This window comes from Carassius carassius, chromosome 46 (genome assembly GCF_963082965.1).
Source record: "Carassius carassius chromosome 46, fCarCar2.1, whole genome shotgun sequence".
Lineage (NCBI taxonomy): Eukaryota > Metazoa > Chordata > Actinopteri > Cypriniformes > Cyprinidae > Carassius > Carassius carassius.
Window position 1 is genome coordinate 12,948,471 of NC_081800.1, and position 22,475 is coordinate 12,970,945.

General features: G+C 38.1%; 1 protein-coding gene across 3 annotated transcripts in view; it reads left to right on the top strand.

Moving 5' to 3' along the window:
• Positions 1-9,079: 9,079 nt before the first annotated feature.
• Positions 9,080-22,475, top strand: part of LOC132129768 (filamin-A-like) — a 45,464-nt gene continuing 32,068 nt past the window's right edge. For all 3 annotated transcript variants that reach the window (XM_059541510.1, XM_059541511.1, XM_059541513.1), the window contains exons 1-2: positions 9,080-9,297; positions 12,500-12,981. In XM_059541510.1, coding sequence (XP_059397493.1) covers positions 12,603-12,981 — 379 coding nt within the window. In that variant the 5' untranslated portion in view covers positions 9,080-9,297; positions 12,500-12,602. The remainder of the gene's footprint in view (positions 9,298-12,499; positions 12,982-22,475) is intronic.

The window sequence follows — 22,475 nt, forward strand, 5'->3', positions numbered from 1 at the left end:
GCTCCAGTTTTATATCCTTCCATCTCCTACGTGGGACTCGAGACCGGCTTGGATGCAGGTGCCACTGATTTGCCCAATCACTGCCGGCCTCACTCCTTGTTCCCACGTCCCTCGGCCCCGCCCCACTCGCCACAATACGTAATAATAAGTAATTATATATATATATATATATATATATATATATATATATATATTACTTATGTGTTCATATTTAGAATTTATTTATATTTATTATAATTATTAAAATAATTATTATTGCTCATATACTCAAAAAACACAAATCCTAGATAGTGTGAGAATGAGAGATTCGTCACTGATAGCTGCTATGTTCTGGACCTCCTCCACATTCCTCCTCCCCAAATAAGGACAGGGTTGTTGACACACTCTCTCTCTCTCTGCCCTTTTCTTGCTTGTTATTCTTCTCTTTCTCTGTCTCACATATGAGGACATAATTTTCAACAAACAATAGCTGATGCACAAGCATTTAAAAAAGATCATGGCTTTTATGTATCGTGGCTTTTAAGCTTTTATTTGTCTATGTATTTTTGTGCAGATGATTTTGTGTTGATGCTGGTTCTGATTAGGGGAGCGTGTGTGCAAGTGAAGCAGCACAGGGAGGATATTTTTGTTATTCCTCTGAGGCTCAGCATGATTTGATGAAGCAGTGAATATGGATGGGGGTCTTGAGGGTAACATTAGCTTTGCAGGGCTTCGTAGTTTACTGAACCCCTGCCTGAATGTAAAAGTGTAACATCTTGTACACAATTCATTTTTAAGACCAGGGACGTGGAAATAATTTTAAACTTTTTTCCAACTTAACATCAATTATTAAATGAATCTTTCTTATATATCTTGATTTTTTTTCCTATTCCAAAAGTATACAATCCAACAGCACGGAGAAATTTCATTGTTTGTACCACTTAGTGGTGGGTACTTTTTGCCTACTATTTTATGAATACTGTGAATTCGGACATACTACTCTGTTCACATACTGAATTTAGCCTAATATAGTAGGGAAGTTTGCAATATCAGTTTAGAAAAATTCTACATTTGTCAGCCTATCCCATTTTACCTAAACTATTTACTTTTAATATCCTTACAATTTTAAATTCATATTTAACACATTTGCATGTTCACACTTCAGCTGGTTTAATAATGGTCACAATACATGCAAATAAATAAAATATTTGATCTCTTTTAGATCAAAAATTTAGAAGTGTTTTATTTGGTTATTTTGACTTTTTCTTTCTTTTTTTATGTTATGATTTAATTATTCACAATACCAGTTTGGGGAACTCTGTTTTAGATCATTAGACGGTATTATGTTCTGGTTCCCCAGATTAGGTTTGCTGATGTCAGTATCAAATATACATCCTTTACAAGCCAATTTCAAGACAGAATTCATTTCCACCAGCCGTAACATATCACTATGTACTGTAAGCATCCATGGTATGTCCAGATGAAGTAAACTTTGTACGATTCTACCACTGAGTAGGTATGAGAGTGTCCCAAACCACATTCCTCATCTGTTCAGCAATCATCAGACCTACTTCCTCACTGCAGCTCTAAAGGCCAGGCGAGCTTCACTCTGCAGGGGATCATCATTCTTTATTTTAGTGCAAACAAGTGATGTAACCTGCAGTCCACCAAAAGCGATGTTTCTACAGTCTTTACACAGCAACATGATTTTAGGGTTGTTCGAGGCATGGCTGAAATAATCTATGCACAGAGGCTTTCTTGATGGAGGGTTGTTTAGTTCTCTGTGAGAGCAGATTTCTCTCTCTGTCTCTCTCTCACTCTCCTTGTCTCTGGTACCTCCACAAACACAGTTGACCATATATGGCTGTGTTTGTGGAGGGTAAAAGGGTAAGTGTGTGTCTCTGCGTTCAGTTGTGCAACTTTGCACCATCATGTGCCTGCACATATGAGTGTTTGGGTATAAGTTGTCATTCAAACAACTTTTAAATGAAAAAGAAGCAAGAATTAATTTTTGGAAAAGTATTGAAAGAAAATTGCTAAGAGATTATTTGGCTGCGATTCAGAGTTTACTTAATGAGCTTAACTTTTAACGACATCATGAATCATGTAGGCCAGCGATGAAGAGAATAAATAATGTCTCATGAAGATATCACAATGTAAGACGAAAACCATTTCATTCAACCCTGCTTTCAGTGACTCTAGTTAACCGAATATGAACTACTATTTACCAACTACTGGCAGCAAGTTGTTTTATATGTGCACGTTTGCAATATGAAATGCGCTAGAAGGCAGGGTGTGACGTAATGTGTAATTTGTCAAGCTTGCTTGCCTGTGCCTGTATGCCACAATGTTCTTAATATGGTCAGACTTCCCAGTTGAAATGAATCAGATAGTGAGAGAGAAAAGAAAGAGAGAACATAAGGAAGAAAAGTGATGTCTCCGACATCATGACAGCAGCTCTGCAGGTTACTGTGTCACGCTGACCATTATATGTACAGTCGAACATCCTGAGCATGTCTCAGCATCTTCCTTGAAAGCAACACAAACAGACGGCTGTAAGCTAGGAATAAATTATCACGTGCAGATGATGTTCATTGACTGTCATTATCTCGATCCCTCAAGACATTTAATGTCTGTTTTCACTTCACTGGGCCTCGTTTTGTACACTACAAAGATTTCGCACACAGCGTTCACTGCCAAAATGTCACATTTCTGCACCTCAGGAGTAAATATTCACTGTGAGTTTGTTTACTTTTCCCTTCTTCCCACAACACCTTTGGATGAATGTAAGCAGACTGAAATAGTGATGCACCGAAATGAAATCATTGGCTGAAGCCAAAACTCTTTAATTATGGATTCTATTAATGTTGCCTATTCTTAAACAATATTACAATTGAACGTCCTTCAATTATGTATCTTACATGTTATGATAACATAAAAAAGAGGAACATTTTGTTTAAATAAAGGCAGGGCCTGACTCCACCCTTCATTGTTCAAGTATTTTACATTACTATTTTACTTTGTACAAATAACATATTACTCATTATATCTAACATGATTCTGTTTGTTGCTATTTAAATGTGGTGCAAACAGTATCTACCCTATTAACATTAATCGAATTGTGTTTGTGTTTGAATGAAATCTTCCCTAATTAAATTGATAACTGTACTGTAAAAAGCATAGTTATGCATGTGTCAGTCAACTCAGACACAATTGGGAAAAGCAAATGTAAACTAAATGTATAATCATGTTTGAATTTTGACTACATGGATTAATGTCTTTAGTGAGATTGTTGTAGTCATGCACACATTGTGTATTTGAAATTATTCATGCATAGCTCATCAAAATGGAAAACGTGGGCTCTTTCTAAGATATTATAATCAATATGATGAAACATGGATGATTTCATATGCACAATTCTTTCTGCAAATGAGAATTTCTGTTATCTGATCTTATGAATTTACTGTGTTAATTTTTCAGTTATCTCTTTCAGTGCACATAATTTTGGCACTTCCATCATCAGCCTGTTTTTTGCAAAGTTGGATTAATCTGTGTTAATTAATGTGTTCCTGTAGCTCAGTTGGTAGAGCAATGCTTTATCAAGCGCAAGGTTGGGGGTTCGATTCCCTGGGAACACCTGATAGGTTAAAATTGATAGCCTGAATGCACTGTAAGTCGCTTTGGATAAAAGCGTCTGCTAAATGCATAAATTATTATTTTCTTTAATCTGATCGTATATAGCTCAACTTCATCCAGCATTGTTACTTCTACGGAGCAAGGTTGTATTAAATTGATCAAAAGTGACAGTTACTATCTGTAAGTGATTTCTGAATGATCATGTTTCACTGAATACTAGTGTAATGACTGCTAAAATGTATCGGTGAATCACAGATATCTTGTTTAATTGAAATATTTCACAATATTACTGTTTTTATAGTATTTTATTATTAAATAAATGCAATGTGAGAATTTATGTTTATTTATTTAATCCTTCATATATTATATTATTCATTGTGTCATTTAAACTGATACTGGCTACTCTAAAAAAAAAAAAAAACACCATAGCTTGCATATAAATATACTTATTGAGAAGTTACCAATTGGTGGTTGGAGGGAATGATGGAGTTGAAACGGAATGGCTCCTTCCTGCCAAAAACAGGACCAGGAACAAGTTAATTGACCTATTCTCTGATTTTTTTTTTTCAGATACCCCAGGGAAGAACAATGTGCTCCAAACACCATCTGCTCCCATCCCAGAGTCACCATCAGGCAGTGGTTATACCGAGAGTTGCATGCTTGAGGACGTAAAAAAAAAAAAGAGATGATTATTCATGAGAATCATCGAGAAGCTACAAGCCTTGTTATTTATATTTTCATACTACCAAATCCTTATGACACATTTAGTTTTTTTTAATGAGGTGTGGCGGAATGAGACGGATATGAAGGGTGTGACTTTTGTAAGTTTTAGTAAGTAGTTTTTTTTTTATGGATCACCTTTATTACAGTGCTCACTGGTCACACTTATTTCCAGTGGATGGTGAAGATCAAAGATAACAACACTGTTTATTATAAGGTTTACTTAGCCATGCAATGCAATGTTCTGGTGGTTCCCACTCTCTCTCTCTCTCTGTGTGTACTTCAACCACCTGTGTGATCAGAGGGACTGTTCATATAGAGTCAACTAGAAGGCCGTTCTGTTTTCTCTGATGTGCCGTGAAGAATAAAGCCGCAGTATAAAGCACGTTAGCTGACGACACCCAACCATTACACACTTCTAGAGCTTTCAGCTCTGACTCACTCTACTGTAATATCCTCTCAAACAGAAACAGATGGTACAGACTCTTTCACTGCCTTCAGACATGTTTGTATGTTTGTGGGTGTTGGTGTTTATAGTGTGTCTTTAAACATGTAAATGTTGTACGTAAGATGACTTTCCCCACACTATTTAACTCCAGTTTGATGCAGATGTGTAATTCGCTTGACAATGAAGAAGGACAACACAACACTGTCCTGTAATGCTGAAAACCTTGAGATGAAGACATCCTCTAATCTTTACCTTGTGAAGACGACACAACATAAGATTAAACAGTAGCATAAAATGTCAACATGAAATGCAAAATACATATGAGTGGCTTAATAATAATAATTACAATGGAACATGTCAAGTGGTGGGATATATAAAGGGAGCAAATGAACATTCAGTTTTAAAACAGGAAAAATAGGCAAGCGAAAAGATCTGAGTGAATTTGACAAAGGCCAAATAGTGATGGCTAAAAAACTTGTAGGGTGTTCCTAGGATACTGTGGCTAGTACCTACAAAGTGGTGCAAGGAAGGACAACCGGTGAACCGCTGTCAGGGTTCTGGGCACCCAAGACTCATTGATGCATGTGAGGAGCATGAGCTGAGCCCATCTAGTCCAATCACACAGAAGAGCTACTGCAGCAGGATTGATTTGACTGATTTGTGCAGAACAGACTGAGACGATGACTAAGCATAAAATAGTCAAAATGTAAAGGAGTGAGAAAAATGCAGAACTTTGGCATACATATAAACGAAAGTCAGTGCTGAACTGATGTCAAGGTGAGCTTCTGTCTCTGGATAAAGTACTCCTACTAATATAGTTTTGTGTTGTGACAACAACTTAAAGTGTCTAAGGCTACATTCAGGGTCAGTTCTGTGGTCACTCTGTGAATATGACAGACAGTTGCGGAGGTTATCAATGGAGAGACAGTGAGGTGTTGCCTCTATTACAGTGACAGCTCTAGCTAAATATTTTAAAACTTTGCTCCCTTTCTTCCCATCTTCATCGCCTGCTCACAAATTCACTGGCTTCCATGACACAACATCTTATAAATGAACATGTGAATGCTTATTTCAGTGGCCTCCGTGTTTACTTCCGTATGACAGTTTGTTTCATGCCATCTTGTTATCATGCATGTGGGTCAGTTCAGGACCACATAACAATCTGATATTGACCACATTTAAAAAAGATAACATGAACAACCAAACAAAAAAATTATATCTGAGCAATAAATCTGAATTAGAGCTCTAATGCTTGCAGTGTTAACGTAGTCTAAATCTGACCTATGTCTTTTGGAAGAATCGTCTTGTTTGGATGTCGATACAGAGTGTCCCCTGTATGATATGAATTGAACCTCTTAGCACAATCCTTGAAGGCCATCAACATCACAGAGACAAAGAAAAGGAAAACACAAGAGTCATTTGTTTTGATTGGATGTCTCAATTCATGTACTGATTCAGTTTGATGGGATCTCTGTAGTATTTTACTGGGTGTGGATGAGCTGAATGTATGAGATGCAACTTTACCATTATGAAAAAAATTAGTTAATTTGGACAGGATTATGATAACCAAGTCCGAATATACCTGACCTCCTCCCGGAGAAAAATGAAAGGTATTGGTTTGTTTTGGCCTTCATTTTGCTTATGATTGTGTTACAGTGGTGGTGAATCAGAGGTCAGTTATCATCCTTGTTTTTCAGCTAATACGGTTCGGTTAAAAACAGGACTCTCTGTCCTCTAATGATTGTATCCATCCTTCCACAGAGCCACACATTCCTGTGAAAAACATGTCGTATCTGTCACTACAGCTTCCTGTGTTAAACAATTACACCCAGAAACGGATGGGTCACAACAGTCCCCTCTCTCTCAATCTTTCTGTCCTTCTTTTCTCTCAATAGTGTGACACTTCATCAAAGAACACATACTTGCTTTTTAAGCTTGGCATGTTCATGATAAACATTATTGCCTCATTAAACTTATGCTATTTTGTCGCCGTACTTCATAAAACATTATTAGGTGAATGTTCAGTGAATTTAAACTGTTCAAAATGTTGCTCTGGCTTCTATCTAACATGCAAAAGTGATGTATGTTGCTTAAGGTGGAAGTCTCACTTTGATTAAAAAAATGTTCTACCTCATTCTTTTTGTCTAAACTTATCTTTGAGAATAAATTGCTCTCTTTTTCTAAACCAGTAAAACAAAATAGGAATGCAGACAAAGAATTTTTGGGATTACAAAGGGAAAAAGCCGTTTTCTCTCCCTACATTTCTCTTTTTTTCCTTTTTTCTTTGCTCTTGCTTGATCTCTTTGCCTGCTACTGTACTAATTCTGTGTTTACTGTCAATAAAACTGAGCATAATATTTTATTAGCCCATATATAGGCCCGATTTCTAGAAATGACAACATTTTTCCGTTCTTCACAGTCTTCTGAAGGAGATTGCCTCCTTGTGTATAGCGAACATATGTTTTGTTGTGAATTGTGATATAGTGTTCGTGTGACTTATTTATTTTATCAAATTCAGAGATTTAGGACTCTAGCAACTAGACATAAACTAAGTAAACAAAGTAAACTCAACAAAGAGATTCTGCACAAGTTTCTCAGTTTATATGTATATGTGTTTCTCAATTTATGTGTTCCAATATCGCATTTACCTTGACAAATAAAACACACAGAAGCAGGTCTTCACACAAAAATTTTTAATAAAAAAATAAATTGGTAATGCATGTTTAACCTACCTGGGATGTTTTGTTAGTCTGAAGCATCTGATGAATGGAAGATTTTGGACTATTCCCTCTTAGATTCCCGGTCTTGATGACACCTTTTCTTTTCATGTGGCTATTTTCATTTACTCTCCAGGGATATCTTTCTGCCTTTCTATTGTTGACAGAAGATCTCTGCCTGTCTTGTCTTGATCTAGGTTGACTTCATCACACTCTAGGGAATGTGGGCAAGAAAAGACATAGACAAATTATGAAATTTCCTCCAACACCAATATATATTGGTGTAAAAAAAAATATCTATACAATTTATAAAAGTATAAAGGATATGTTAAGCATGTTACATTAATCACCAACATGTTTAAGAAACTTACTGATCTTGATTGTACCAGTAGGAAATATCAGTTTACATTTGCAAACATTCATTATGCCATGTATGTGTTTCTGTATACAAGAGATTGAAAGGGGAAGAAAAAATACCTGCGTCAAATCCCATATGGTGCAAATGTTACCTGGATTCAGACCACTGGATTTAGTGAAAGGTGTGGTGAAGGCAATATGATGTCATCCCACCCCAGGGTTCTTTGATAAACTAGGCAGTTACAGGCAGTCCCTTCTCTTTCCCTCTAAGGATTGAAGTACTGGGAATGTTTGCAGTCAAAGATAGTTACCCAAGGGGGACTGGCTGTCTACACCAGGTTTTATTGGTACCAAGAGGGTTATGGAGTCACATAGACAGGCCCATACTGTGCCATTAAAACATCTAGCCGAAATAAACTAATGTATTAAACAGCAAACTCTTGAGTCTTTAATTATTAAAAAACGTAACACACTTATAATCTCGCCTCTCTTCAGCAGCCAATCATTTTTTATCAAATGAGAAATCTGTCGCAAAAGTAGGTGAAATAATATTCTTAGACTATTTGGCTTTACTATAATAGTGAGAACATCTCATACACAATGGCTTTTAGTGGTGATGACCGTAATCTAACCCCTAAAATGTACACAAAAATGTATAAGATTTAAATCAAAATGGGCTGATTTATGAGTTTCGGACCATTTCAAGTTGGTTTTTGAGGTGGTTTACCATCTTTGTGAAGACATTTTTCAAAATGTGGCCCTCCAAAATGCTCACACGATAAATCATGACACATTTACGCTCTGCAGTATAAAGGCTGGATAAAATCCAGTGTGTCCTGAGAGAGAGACAGAGAGAAAACTTGTTCTGTGCCTTTTAATGTGACCTATGCCAGAGTGTTTTAGTCAATAAGAAGTGTCTATATATATAAAAAAAAATTTTCACTGAGACAATGGAAGTTCAAAATGAAATGCATATTATTACCTCTGGACTTGCAACATAACAGCTGGTGTTAAACAGTCAGTCGAAGCTCTTTGTTAAACAGCAGCAGCAGCAGCAGCAGTAGTGTTCAGGCATCAGGCAGATGGAGCAGATACAGGCGCTCTGAACAGGGTGACATCATACCTTCACAATCTGAAGGCGCGGCCGCCGGTATCACGTCAGCTCGAGACGAGTAACCCCCCTCTTTAATACTTTACCAATTAAGGTTCTCGCATTAAGACCAGAGAGGACAGAAGGAGGCAGAGACGACTAAGGGGTGTCACTAGTGTTTTTTTTCTCTAGTTCAACGAACAAGCTTTTCCTCCAGGGACGCTCGTCCGGTCCGGGAGGGTCTTACAGAGATTCTGTGGTACAGTGAAGTTCTCTCTCTGCTGCCTGTGCCACACGCAAACTCTGAAGGGATACAGGAACAGTAATTACTTCAAGACACGCAGCTAAATGTAAGTTATAAATCCTCTATTCAGTGCTGCGAGGCATGTTTTGTCTTGCATTCAGTGCTTTGAGCCTGGGCAGCTTACTTTTATTCCGGTTTGCGTCAAAACTAAGTTCACTTAGGGGTACTCTCGTAACAAAAATCGTTGACGCACACTTTCACCACCAAACTGTTTGTATTTTGCGTAAATGTTTCTTGATGGGTGTCGCGAGTGCAGCTCGGTGTCCTTCATTTACTGGGTACTTCTAAGTGCCCTGCATAGGACATATGAGGGCGTATCTATATTGCAAAGAATCAGAAGACCGAAAAAAAACCCCGAAACAAATAATTGAAAATAAAAAATAATTTATTTTGAAGGCTTTGTTGGCTCTGTAACTGCAAATCCAAACATTACTATTTATTTAAAATTAATACTGAATGTCATTTACAAAAAAGTGTATAAATCCGATGCACTTCAGAATTTTTTTGGCGCATCATTCGTAATCTAATTAAAGTACCCCTCACCAAATAAGGGAAAATATGGAAAGGTCCGCGCGCGCCCTTCATCCTTTAATGTGAGAGGTGCGCCCCCCCCCCCCCCACTCGAGGAGAATCTTGCACGAAACATCGCGACCTCACCTGGATGACAGTCGTGAGACAGTAAGACTCGTACTGCTGTACATAAAACATTAGGTTTCACAGTAAAACACAAATGTTCTTCCTTTATAAGGGAGTACGGGGCTAGTTACAGGAGCGATTAATCAGTAACTATGTTTTGAGTCAATAGTCCAAATACACCAATGTGTTTTCTCTAGCAGTTGTTTTGTATGTTGGTTTAAAACACATTTCAAAATGTCTTAAATTGGGGTTATTTTGGTGAATTATGTCCTTTAAAATAAAATTATTGTATCACTATATTTTTGCTGTGTTGGTTAAATAAATGAGCACAATAAAACCACACTGGCATACATTCGGATGAGTCAAATATGAATGAAAGCCTATTTTATTTGAAAGGCTGGATTGTGTTTGTGTAGAAAGAGATTTAAAAAAAAACGAATGTGAGGGTGGGGCAAGGTGTCACATTTTTATTTAAATTTAGCTGGCTCCATTGTGACAACTCAGCCCATAGTGTGATCCCGGCTTTTAGTCAGCCCGCTTGCAATGAAACGTATCTTTTTTCCAGGGCAACAGTGGTAGAAATGTTCAGTAGATTTTTTTTTGGATGCAAGACTTTAAGGTATGTGCTTGATTCAAATGTAAACATACCCAGAGGAATATGTTCACTGCAGTGAAAATGTGACAACTAGCCCCTGTCATTTGCAGAGTTATAATTATTTGTGTTTAAAATGATATAAAACATGACTTGCTGCTCATATTTTCTGTTTGGTTTCCATGTGCACAGGAGCATAGCAACCCCACATCCTGTTGACACAAGAGTAAAACACCTTTACAAAAATACCCATAGTGCCATTCTCCCCCTCAGTGGGTAATCTGTGTTTTTCACTAGTGCAGATGAGATGCACATCAGTCTTTGCAGCCGACAGTTAGTGTGTGGGCTAACCACACTTTTTCAGCTTGGCTGAATCATGGCATCACATGCCATCTTCATTTCACTATTTTGACAAGTATCTGTCCTCAAATGAACCCAAAGTTATAATGATTATATAAATGATTACATAAATGTTAGTTGAACTCACTACATTGAGAGCATGTTTTGATGATATAAAAGTAATGAAATATATTAAACTACTAATTTATTATTATTATTATTATTAGGTTTCCTTTAGATAATTTCACTATTGTCAATAGCTGTGAGTTACTGTAGTAGCTGTATTCTATGTTACACATCAAATAAAAAAAAGAGAACCCGCTGATTCTGATGATTCCAGTTCTTTCGTCAACTGTTACTTAACTTTTACTATCAATAAGTGTCGAGTGTGGAGCTGTGAGGTATCACCCTGTCGTACTTTATATTTCCTGCAGGTGGCGCCAAACTATAATATGGCTGCAATACAAAGAGTAGGCTATAGAAGCTTCTATACTCTTTTTGCAATAATGGCTTGTTCTGAATGCCTGAATTGTTTGTTCTCATTTTTTTTGTTTCTGAGCAACTGGCCTGTTTACATTTAGACTACATTGTGGCCATGATAATAACACATGGGATTTGAGAACAATAGAACATTGGTGATTTTGTTGACTGGAAATAAAACCAATGAGATATAAAGTTATGCATGGACTCCGATAGTTATGAATGAAGTTCATGATTTTGGGTCTTATGTGATAAAGTATAGGCTGTGCTTAATGACTAGTCCGAGCATTTCTTCTGCTCATCTTATGCTCTGCTAGAAATATCAAGTTTTCACAGAGAATAAATATGAATGAGACAGAGAAGGAGAGCAAGGGTCTAAGACATTATGTGGTTATGTAGATGTTTTATGATGGGGGCGGGGAATTGGAGGGGGGTCAGGGAGGTATGGTGGCTCATTACATGAAGGGCATTCCACAGATTCTCCTGGAGAGACAAACTCTGAAAAAAGCTTTAAAGGGAAACATTCTTTTTGGACTGCGTCCTCACACTGTTTTGGCCCACTTGCCTTATTTAGTCAAATGTGGGATTAATGCAGTTCTAAATTGTTCCGTTTTGTGACTTTCTCCTACAAAATGGGTACAAGGAGGATGGAGATCCTGCCAAGATTTTTTTTTGTATGCACACCTTGGGTATTCAAACACCTCTTTAGACATATTTTCAACTTTCTTACTCATCTTTTGTAAATTTTTACTTAAGTTGCTTGGACACCATATCTAATAGCAGTTAATAATTTGATAATTGGTGGTACGTGAATACATAAATATCTCACGTCAGAGGAGGTAGGCTTTACTTCGAATACTGATTTTGAGCGATATTTCGTGTAATGTTTCTTAGTCAGTACATGACAAGCAGACGCAGCATTAGAGAGGTTAATACATACTAGACATTGCGTAATATCCCGTGAATGCAGCATCATGTGAGCTGTTTTTAGATCAATTACCGTTGATAAACCGACTAAATGAATGACACAATGACATAATTTCATTCAGCAACATCTTAAAAACCTAAAGAGGTTTTATAGAACAAATATATGTTTAAAATACCCACGTACTTCTGCCATGTGTCGATGAGCAACACAAATGTAATTAAATGCATGTTTATTTTAACCTGATTTCTGTCAAATCTTTGTTTTCCCTTCTAGTCACATAACTTGGTAAAGAAGAGCACACGAATTGTACAATTCCATAAGACTCCACCCAAAAAGCGAGACAGCGAATTAGTGCAGGAGACCAGAGTCGATAAAAATGAGTCAACACACACGCCCCCACCAGTCGAGCGTCGGCGCCGCTCCCCCATCCAACGCTTCTCTCTCCCCGGACAAGGACGCAGACATGCCCGCTACAGAGAAAGATCTCGCCGAGGACGCGCCATGGAAGAAGATCCAGCAAAACACATTCACGCGTTGGTGCAACGAGCACCTGAAATGTGTCAATAAGCGCATAGCGAACCTGCAGACGGACCTGAGCGATGGGCTCCGGCTGATCGCGCTTCTGGAGGTGCTCAGCCAGAAGAAGATGTTCCGCAAGTACAACCAGCGCCCCACGTTCAGACAGATGCAGCTGGAGAACGTCTCTGTGGCTCTGGAGTTCCTCGACAGGGAAAACATCAAGCTGGTGTCTATAGGTATGTGTCCTTTCAGTTCTTATTTTAATCGTCGCACTTTATTACATCTAGTATAAAGTTATTATGCAGTGAGTTTTTGGAGTTTACACCTCTGTTTGTGGCATCCATTAGGATCCGAGTTGTGGGCAATAAACAGGGCATGACATTTTAGGCAGGCCCCGAAATAACGGGAAAGAATGATGGAAATTAAGTGTGGCCAAGGACCGTTTTGTGCACAGTTGTGTCACTACTTCATAAGTTGCACGTGCTTTGTGGACTTTTGAGAACTTGTGTCTCACGCAGACTGTTGTGAAAAGAAGATATTGCTTTAATCGCCTTTGCTGTTGAGAATCTGACAAAGAAGTGAGGAGCCACAGTCGCTCCATTCAACTGTTGTAGGCTAAGTCCAGCCCCGAAATGTCGTAAAGCAGCAGTAGACATCGTGGCGAATAGTTTAGGGTGGTTTAACACTAGTTTGTGTGCTGAATGAGACAGAACTCGACTAGTGCACTAAAACTTCTTCTTTTATATATATATATATATATATATATATATATATATATATATATATATATATATATATATATATATATTGATGCAATAAGAGTGCTGAAAAGGGTGGAAAACTGCATTGTCCCTCTAGCTGGGAATATTCACTTCCTCCGCTAGAGGCTCTTATTTCAACGAAGTTTTGATTTTTGTCTTTTTTAATTATTTTTATTGTTATTATAATTCTCACGCGGTTCGCTGGTGGCACAAAGCGAGAACACGCCTTCCTCTCATGAGGAGCACCGCTGTCTTCATCTGAATTTAAGATTGTTGTTGTGGGTGTCAATGTTTTAACGGAGAGATTAGAACATCAAGTTGCACAACACTGCTTGTGTTCGAGATGTCGAGACACGGTTCCTTCGTTCAGTGCTGGTTGTGATTGATTGATGACATACACAGGGACACGCCCTCTAGTTTATTGCTCATTTCAGTCACTGACGGTGCAGAGTGAATCTGTATTAGATCTTAGTTTCACTGAATGCGTGCAGTCAAATACTGAATTAGATTTGAAATGTGTGTGGGTTTAAATGTGTGACAAATGGCAATCAACATTACAGCCTGCTTAATTTGTTTTACTAATAGTTAAATTATATAAATGTATGTTTCTTTTGCTTATTTTTGACTTCCTTTTGGTTGGTGGAATTATTCGAATAGAAAGTCATTTACTCTCATCTACATCTAACTGAAGTTCATTCCTTCAAGATTGCATTTCCCCTTTATTACAAAACATTGCAAAAATATTGCTCTGCATATTCCGCGTTTCCACCGCAGGAACTTTACCCAGGAACTAGGGACTTTGGGCCGGCACCCGGTGTGTTTCCACCACAGGAACCAGGAACTAAATAAAGTTCCGGGTAAAAAAATGCCCCTCAGAAAGTCCCTGCTGGCGAGGTGGTACTTTTTCAAAGTTCCTGAACTTTCGGGGGCGGGACTTGGATGCTAAACATCCTGATTGGTTGAGTTCATGCAGCATTGGTTGAGTTCAACCACCATTTACTCGGATCATTTTCAAAATATTACTGTTATTGTGTCATGGAATGTAATTTTAAAAGTATTTCAGGCGAGAATGTAGTTTAAAACTCAAATCTGTGGTTTATTTATGAAGACAGCGCCTATTTAAAAATGTGTTTCGCCGATCTCTGAGATGGTGAGCTCTACGCGATCAGCGGGAGCTCAGTGCTTCTGTATCCGCAGAGAGCAGCTTCACCTCGGCTAGACCTTCTGATGTGTGCCGCTGGCTTTGATGTCTCTTTAGTGGTTAAACATAAAATATAATTCGTTTTGGGTAAATCTAACAGGTTATCTGTGGTCTGTATTCAATTTATCGATATGTTAAAATGAAAATAAAAAAGGCAAATTAATATAATATTTCGTTTCATTGTAATGGCTGTATATTAGGGGTGTAACGGTTCACAAAATTCACGGTTCGGTTCGATACAATACACTGGTGTCACGGTTCGGTTCGGTACGTTTTAGATACAGCAAAAAGAAAAAGTTGGCAGATAAATTTCCTTGATTTTTAAAAAATGTTTTATTTATTAAAACTAACAAAGTATGTTTTTTTTTTTTTTTTTACATTGAACAATGATGGAGCTATTCTTTACACATCTTCTATGGTGTTTTCTTAGCAGCATACTGTATAAAACAAAAACAGCTCCTTATAAAAAAAAAAAATGAAAATGTTATATTAGTTATGAACAAATACAAAGATGTAACTTTTTATATGGAACTCTATAACTCTTTATATTGAGTGTGTTTTTACTCAATTGGTTCTCTATAGGGCTTATGTTTTTTGGAACAAAGCAGGAATTACGGTCTGTCCGAAATGGGCTCGTGAAGGAATATTGTAACGGGGCTCAATTACATTAAGCATGTTCTTAAAACCTAGGCGCTCGCTCACTCAGTACGCGCTGAAGGCTCGTTGCAAAATGGCTAATGCGTTTAACAGACCAGAAATAGAAGATCCTCCAATAACCAACAGGTCTGGTGTTTGGGTGCACTTTGGATTCCCTGTAAGTTATAATGGTGATGATAGAATGAATGGTAAATAGTTAGGTCTCATATCCGCCAATCCGACCAATCGCCGTGGTGATGTCTTTTGCCCTGTTTGAATCCATTGGAAATGTCTGTCTAAATGCTGCGGGGATAGTTTGTTGCATTTATGTTTCTCCTTTTTTCCGTCTTTTCCCAGATACTGACACACTAAGGTGATGTCGGCGTAAATGAGTTGACATGTTTCAAGTATTCCCGCTGGTGTTTTCTTTTTTTTTTTTTTTTTTTTTTGTATTCCCACTGGTGTACCCTAGATGCGACATATCGTTGTTTTTTTTTTTATCCACCGCTCTCTTGCCATCACCATTATAGCTTACAGGGAATCCAAAGTGCACCCAAACACCAGACCTGTTGGTTATTGGAGGATCTTCTATTTCTGGTCTGTTAAACGCATTGGCCATTTTGCAACGAGCCTTCAGCGTGTATTGCTGAGTGAGCGAGCGCCTGACTGAGTAACCTAACATAAACATATAAGTTGGTGTTTTTTTCTTCTTCGGGGGTGTCAGGGGCGTTGCCTGTTACGTCGTTTGGGTTATTGGGCTACCTTGTTGAACGCATATCATTATATTTCACAATTTTTTTTATTTTCCAAATATAATTAGTCCAACGAACCGTTCGGTCCATAATGTGTACCACGTACCGAACCGAAAGCCTCGTACCGAACGGTTCAATACGAATACGCATATCGTTACACCCCTACTGTATATATATACACATATCCCTGAACTAAGTAAATTTCTGCAGCTCATTCATTATGTTTAAATTAAAACGAAAGGAGGCAGTGGTATTTGATATCCTATTTCGTTTTATTGTAAATATACAGAGAGGAAAATTGCAGTAGCCATGGTCAGCTGACTGAAGTTATGAAGTATGCTGCTGTTTGCAGAATTACCGGATTCCCATCGTCGCGGACATCACACTCCCGAGTCGAATGCACAAAGCCTGAACTACAGAGGATGCACGTCCAAAATCAGCGTACTATAGTATTGAGAAACGCACGCAGACCTACGTCACCAGACTATTTGCCTAATCTTCCCGGTACTTTACACCGCGGTGGAAACGCAGAAAGCAACAGGTCTGGGGGGAAAAAAGTTCCTGGGAAAAAAAGTTCCTGGTACAAATGTTCCGGGTAATTTCGGTGGAAACGCGGCAATAGAGAAAAGCTGGGTTATTGTAACACAAAATTGGCATGAATTTGAGAATGCCCTTTTCTGTTATATTGACCGCACACTCGTGTCATAATCCTGTTTTATATAAACCTTTGGATTTCATGTGCTCAAGCTTGATTTATGATATACTTGACCATCTGTACAAAGATGCACATGATTAATGTAAAAAATGAGCATCTTTAAATTAATGTCCTAGAAATAGTGCAGCATCTTTAGTTTGTCTTCATTTTTATACCTATATGTTTGGGTTATTCAAAATCCTAAGACTTTTTTGCCTATTTACAAGTTTAAACTGGCTTTTGAATTCCAAGATTTTCATTTCATTCTGCCTTTAGAGTTTTAGTAAAAAAAAAATCTTCAGGAAAACCCATGCTTTCATCAGCAGTGCCATAGCCCAATGACTGTAGGTTTTGCTCTTAATGGGATATTTTCCCAACAGTGCCCAGAGGGTATAAATAAACGTCCTCTTAGATGTTGCAATTGCTCAATGTTTTTACTTTGAAACACTTTCATCCCTTGTTAATATGAGCTGGAGTTTGCTGGACTCTGAATTGCTCACCCACCCACAGATGATGGTGTAATTTCATGGTAGCATCTAACAGTAGATGGAATTCAGTATGCTATGGTAGGACTATTTGTGTTTTTCTATTCATTGTATGCTGTAAAAATATTTTTTTGAGTATTTGTCGAATTTAAAATCAATCTACATTCGAATGCAAAAACGTTGTATTCGAATTTTAGGTGTGCATTAAGGAGGCAGCCTTCTCAGTGGCACACGAGATATGATGACGATGTAAGTGTTGTTGCATTATAATGTTTTTGTTAGCCTATCCAGTTGAAGCCACTAGATGCTGCACTGCTGCATTGTTGGTTACAAATATTGCGGGAAGAGAACATCGTGGAGAAGACATCAAAACTGAAACCAAGACGTTAACAGAGAACGCATATTTCTAGAGGGACATCACTGTTGCACTCGCCTCTTGCACAATAGAATCACGTTTAGAAAGCCATGTAAAATTAATGCTAGTACAACTTTGAAAAAAACGTATCTTGACACTTAATGGCGGCCCGCCCCCTCCCATCCCACTGCAGATTGTATTTTTGAATTAAAAATGTACTCCGTGTGATTGGCATTCAGCCCTTTGTATTAAACTTTGAATACATGCATACATGATGCTGTTTTGTTTATAGTTGTTTAAAGGTGCAATAGGAGGTCTTGGAAAATGCTAACATTAGCCTGATAGCATTGAAACCGAACGTCCCACCCTCCCTGCAGTTGCCGCCCAAAGCCACGCCCCCTGAATGCATTTATGCTCGCAGACCAGAATACCAGAGACAACATTACTACAATAGGCTACATCAGCCCATGTTCCAAAGTGAAGTTAACCCCTGCTCCGGGAGTAGGGAGCAATGAACAGGGTGTAGAACCCAGTTCATTCACGTAGCTCACTTCTTACGAGTTGGTAATCTGAATCTGGTGTGTTAACTAAATGAGACATCGAAAATATGTGCGCGAGCACTGGAATTGGGAACCGCTGGGCTACATCGTGTGTCATTTCACCAGCTAGAAAACTTTAAAAGTACTACAATACCAGGAAGGAAATGTGGTTGTTGATGTGTGTTTTCTGCCATTCTAGCTCTGTCTGCACAGCATGCGTGAATGCTCTAATGACCTATCCTGTCTGCGCGAACAGGGTGCGCAGAGGTATGCAGATATATACATTGACTGGCAGGTAGGAAAGCTATTTAAAACACTCAGACCGAGTGTTTTGAATGGATGTACATTTCTTGGTCCTACGCCTTCCACAGAATATATAAATGCAGATAATTGCATTTAGACCAACTTAATGATTGCTATCGGGATGTGAAGAGACTTTCATCCAGTATAGCAAAAAAATCACCTATTGCACCTTTAAGCAACTTAATTGTAATTGGTTTATAAACATTATTTTGAACATTGTGCACTATTTTTCACAGATAGTCATGTTATCTTATGCTCGATGCGCCCTCTTGTGGCCTCAGAAGAAAAGCCAAAAGCTTTTCTTTACCCTAACTGAATTTTTTTTTTAATTCGAATATATTTCGAATTTTGAAAATATTTAAGGAACAAAATAAAAATTTAGTTTTTCAGCCATTTTGATAGCCCTAATTCATAGAACTGTTTATATAATTTATCATTTTTTTTGCGAGAACATTAAACCATGTGAATGGACAGAAAATGACTAAATGTGCATTTGTGTGTGCTTGTATATGAGCAAGCATAAATGTGGTGTGTCTGTTCCTCTGTCATGTCAAGCCCTATATTTTACCCGTCTATACGAATATAGAGCTGCCTTCCAAAGTTTGGAAGAGCGTGACAGCCCTGTATCGCTGTCTTCATCTGGGTGGTGCTCTTAAAGTGTGGAGCCTAGGAGGCGCTATATTCTGTCTCTACATCTGATGTGTTCATGCTTAAATGTGATGTAACAAAACAAGATCTTAATCCGCACAGTCCTTTAAATCATATTTAGGACACTCAAGAATATTTGATGCTACTCAATATCTTGAAGTGATTTTAAATCCAATAATTCTGTATGAGTCCGGATAATGAATTGGAGTATAATTGACTTATTTGAGCTGGTCAAAGTGAGTTGCATGTAAAGACTTGATTCTGTTGTGTAGGCAGTAAGAGTTTACCTATAGGTGCAGAATACAATGACTTTATTAAACATTTTTAGCCCTTTGTGTAATTGTTCGAAGCCTCTGAAATGCAGTGAGCACAAGGTTCCAGTATATTGGCTTTGTTCTGACCACTTATCTTGAGTTTGTTGCCGGGTTCAAGTCTTTCTCTGTTCATCACATTCAATTGTTACTTTCTTACTATAACATCCACTTAGCTTTCCAGTGTTTTTATTTGTAGAAAGCATTTAAGGCTAATTTTGTTCAAAAAAGAAAAAAAAATTTTTTGTAAGTAGGGAGGCATGTCATTATTTAACTGGTCCATGGCCGAGGGAGGCTTCCTGATGTTCTTGTGCTTTATTGGCAATACCAGGATTTCCTTTCCATTCAAGTGACTGTCCTGTGGCAATGAAGTGCAACAGTCGGGCACTTTTTCAGCTGCCTTTTGTAGTGGAAATATTTTTTCCCATTCATTTTTCTCCATGGGGATTAAAAAAACTAAATAAAGGTCTAACCATGAACCAAACCAACCAGCTCTGAGATTAATCTCAACATTACACTTTTTTGAATTGAAGCAAAAAAGTATCTGAAAAGTATCTGACAAAGACAAAAGACTGTTCTTAACATCTTTTATAGTTGATTGATTCCTTTTATTTTAAACTACAATCCCATGAAGCATTGCAAATTGTACTTGAATCAAAATAATAATAAAAAGTTCTAGCTGTTCCTATACTGTCCTTATTTGTTTAAATGTATAAAACACAATATTTGGAATTTAATGGCAAATATTCAAATATGAAAGTATCTATAGGATGTCTGACTAATGTCATGTGCAGAGATTCATGGGAATGAGAATTTGCTGCTGAGCTCATTTGTCAATGTTTCCATGGTTATAGTGACATCTTTGTGGATCCAGTTTAGGATTACAGGTAGTTCTATGCTAGATGTTGAACTTGAAACTGATGAAGGGATTTTAGTTCTGGAACCGGCTGCTGCACTCTAGTGCTGCTGAACAAAAGTGTCACTGCAGCCGCAGCTGCTTTAAATACGAGTGAAATTCAAGTTGCCATAAATGGAAGTATAATGGGTGTACTATTGCATACTTGCACCAGCCAATAAGTGGCATGTGTGCAAGTGTGCGTGATTGTATATCCTCACACCATTCACCACACTGGAAAGCACCCTATGGCATGTCTTGCAACCCAACCTCAATGTGGTTTTACCTTTCTTTTTTTTAAATCATCATTGCTCTTTTAATTAGTCACACTTGAATCTCAAAATTTAACATACAGTAACAACCTAAAGAATAAGGTTATTTTGCACTATAATGACTTTTTGTGAATCGGATGTTGAAGTTCCATTTTTACTATAAAACCTTTTAAAGGTTTTTTAAGGTCATTGTCACCCCACTAGACAACAGCTGCATGAAAACCACATGCAGGCATCTGCCACGCGCTCAGTATTCTCAGAAAAGCCTCAAGACTACAAACCGAGACTGACAAATCGGTAGGCAGACTGAATAAATAGGGACGCAACCTGGAGAGGAGACGGTGAATCAAGATGAGTGGAATAGAATGTGGCAGTCAATGGAAGGGAGAAAACCTCTTAATCTGCTGAGCTGAGATTGCTGCTGATTCAGTCTTTCCTCTTCCTTTGGAGATAAGAAATTGAACTTGGGTGTCAAGCTAATGCAGAGAAACTGGGTGTGTTTTGCAATATTTTTAGATGGAGGATATGACTTACTCATTTTGGGTGAAGGGAGGTGTGTCAAAGGGAGATTTACAGCAAATAAGAGAAGTGCAAGTGGGATCGAGGAAGGGTGGAGTGGTCGCGGGGGTGTTTCCTAATGGGTGTAATTGCATGGCACTTCCTTGATCACGCTACCCATAGAAGAATCCATCTACCATCTATTTTTTTCTTTTTTTTGGCAGATTGTATAATGGAGATAGTAGGGGGGATTCACCCTTGATGGTTTCAGGAAAAGAAACCAGCTCAATTAGCACTTATCAGATTGTCCCGAGGCATTCACCTCCACCCTTATTTAGGAGCACAGATTTATGTTCACAATCACACCGGCAGAACTACTGATGAACGGAAATATCACTGAACATGGCCACATCTTTTTCACATCCTGGTTAATATGTAGTCTGGAATGTATGCTTGTGTGATATATGGACTGTGACACTACACACGCTCTATTGGCTTTGACGTAATGTAAATCGAATGTTTAATATGGACAGATACTCTCCTGACCTCTTTTTAGAGGTGAACTTGATGGAACTGGGTTCAAACAACGAAGCCAAATGACAGTCCAGCTCTGTCAATATGGGGTTTTACAAAAGCACTACCACAGCAGTTTTCTGCTCTAGTCAGTTTTCCCTCCCTCTCTCCTTCCCTTTCTTTCCCTGCCTCCTCCAGTTCCCTCCCTCTCCCAGCTGTAATCAGAAACCCCTGTGCAAGGGAATGGGTGGCCTGCCAGGATCAAGTTTGCTTCTGCCCTTTTAAGGCTAAAAAACCAAGGGGAAGATTTCCAGAGAGAGAGCGAGTGAGAAAAAGGGAGGAAAGGAGGGAGGGACATTTTGAAGTCATAGAAAGTAAAAGAAAAGGAAGTTTTCTTGCGCAGTTCATTCTCCTTACGATGTGTATTGGATGTGCTCTGTTTGGAAAACCAAAGCCGGGGTGAACAGAATTTGACATGTGTACGCCACATGGTTCTCATTAAGACCTGCGGCACAACAGTTGTTTTCGTGTTTTCGTATTTGTTTTGTGTTTTTTTTTTTTTTTGGTTTTTCAAACTGTAGATGTTGGAGATAGAGAAACATGCTGACAGGCACTAGTGTCGTTGCGGGTGACCCATGTGGTGAAAATTTATCATGGCATTAAATGGATATATAACATCGAATCTCACAGAATGTTATATCTGAGAAAATCCAGGCACCCCTAGTGTATCTATCTTTTTTTTCTTCCTAAATCTAATTTTTTTATATTGTAACTATTTATCTGTGCATAGTTTTTTTTTTGTTGTTGTATTTTTTGCAATTATGATCATAATTAATAAAATGACAGAATTATCTCCGTTAACTTATG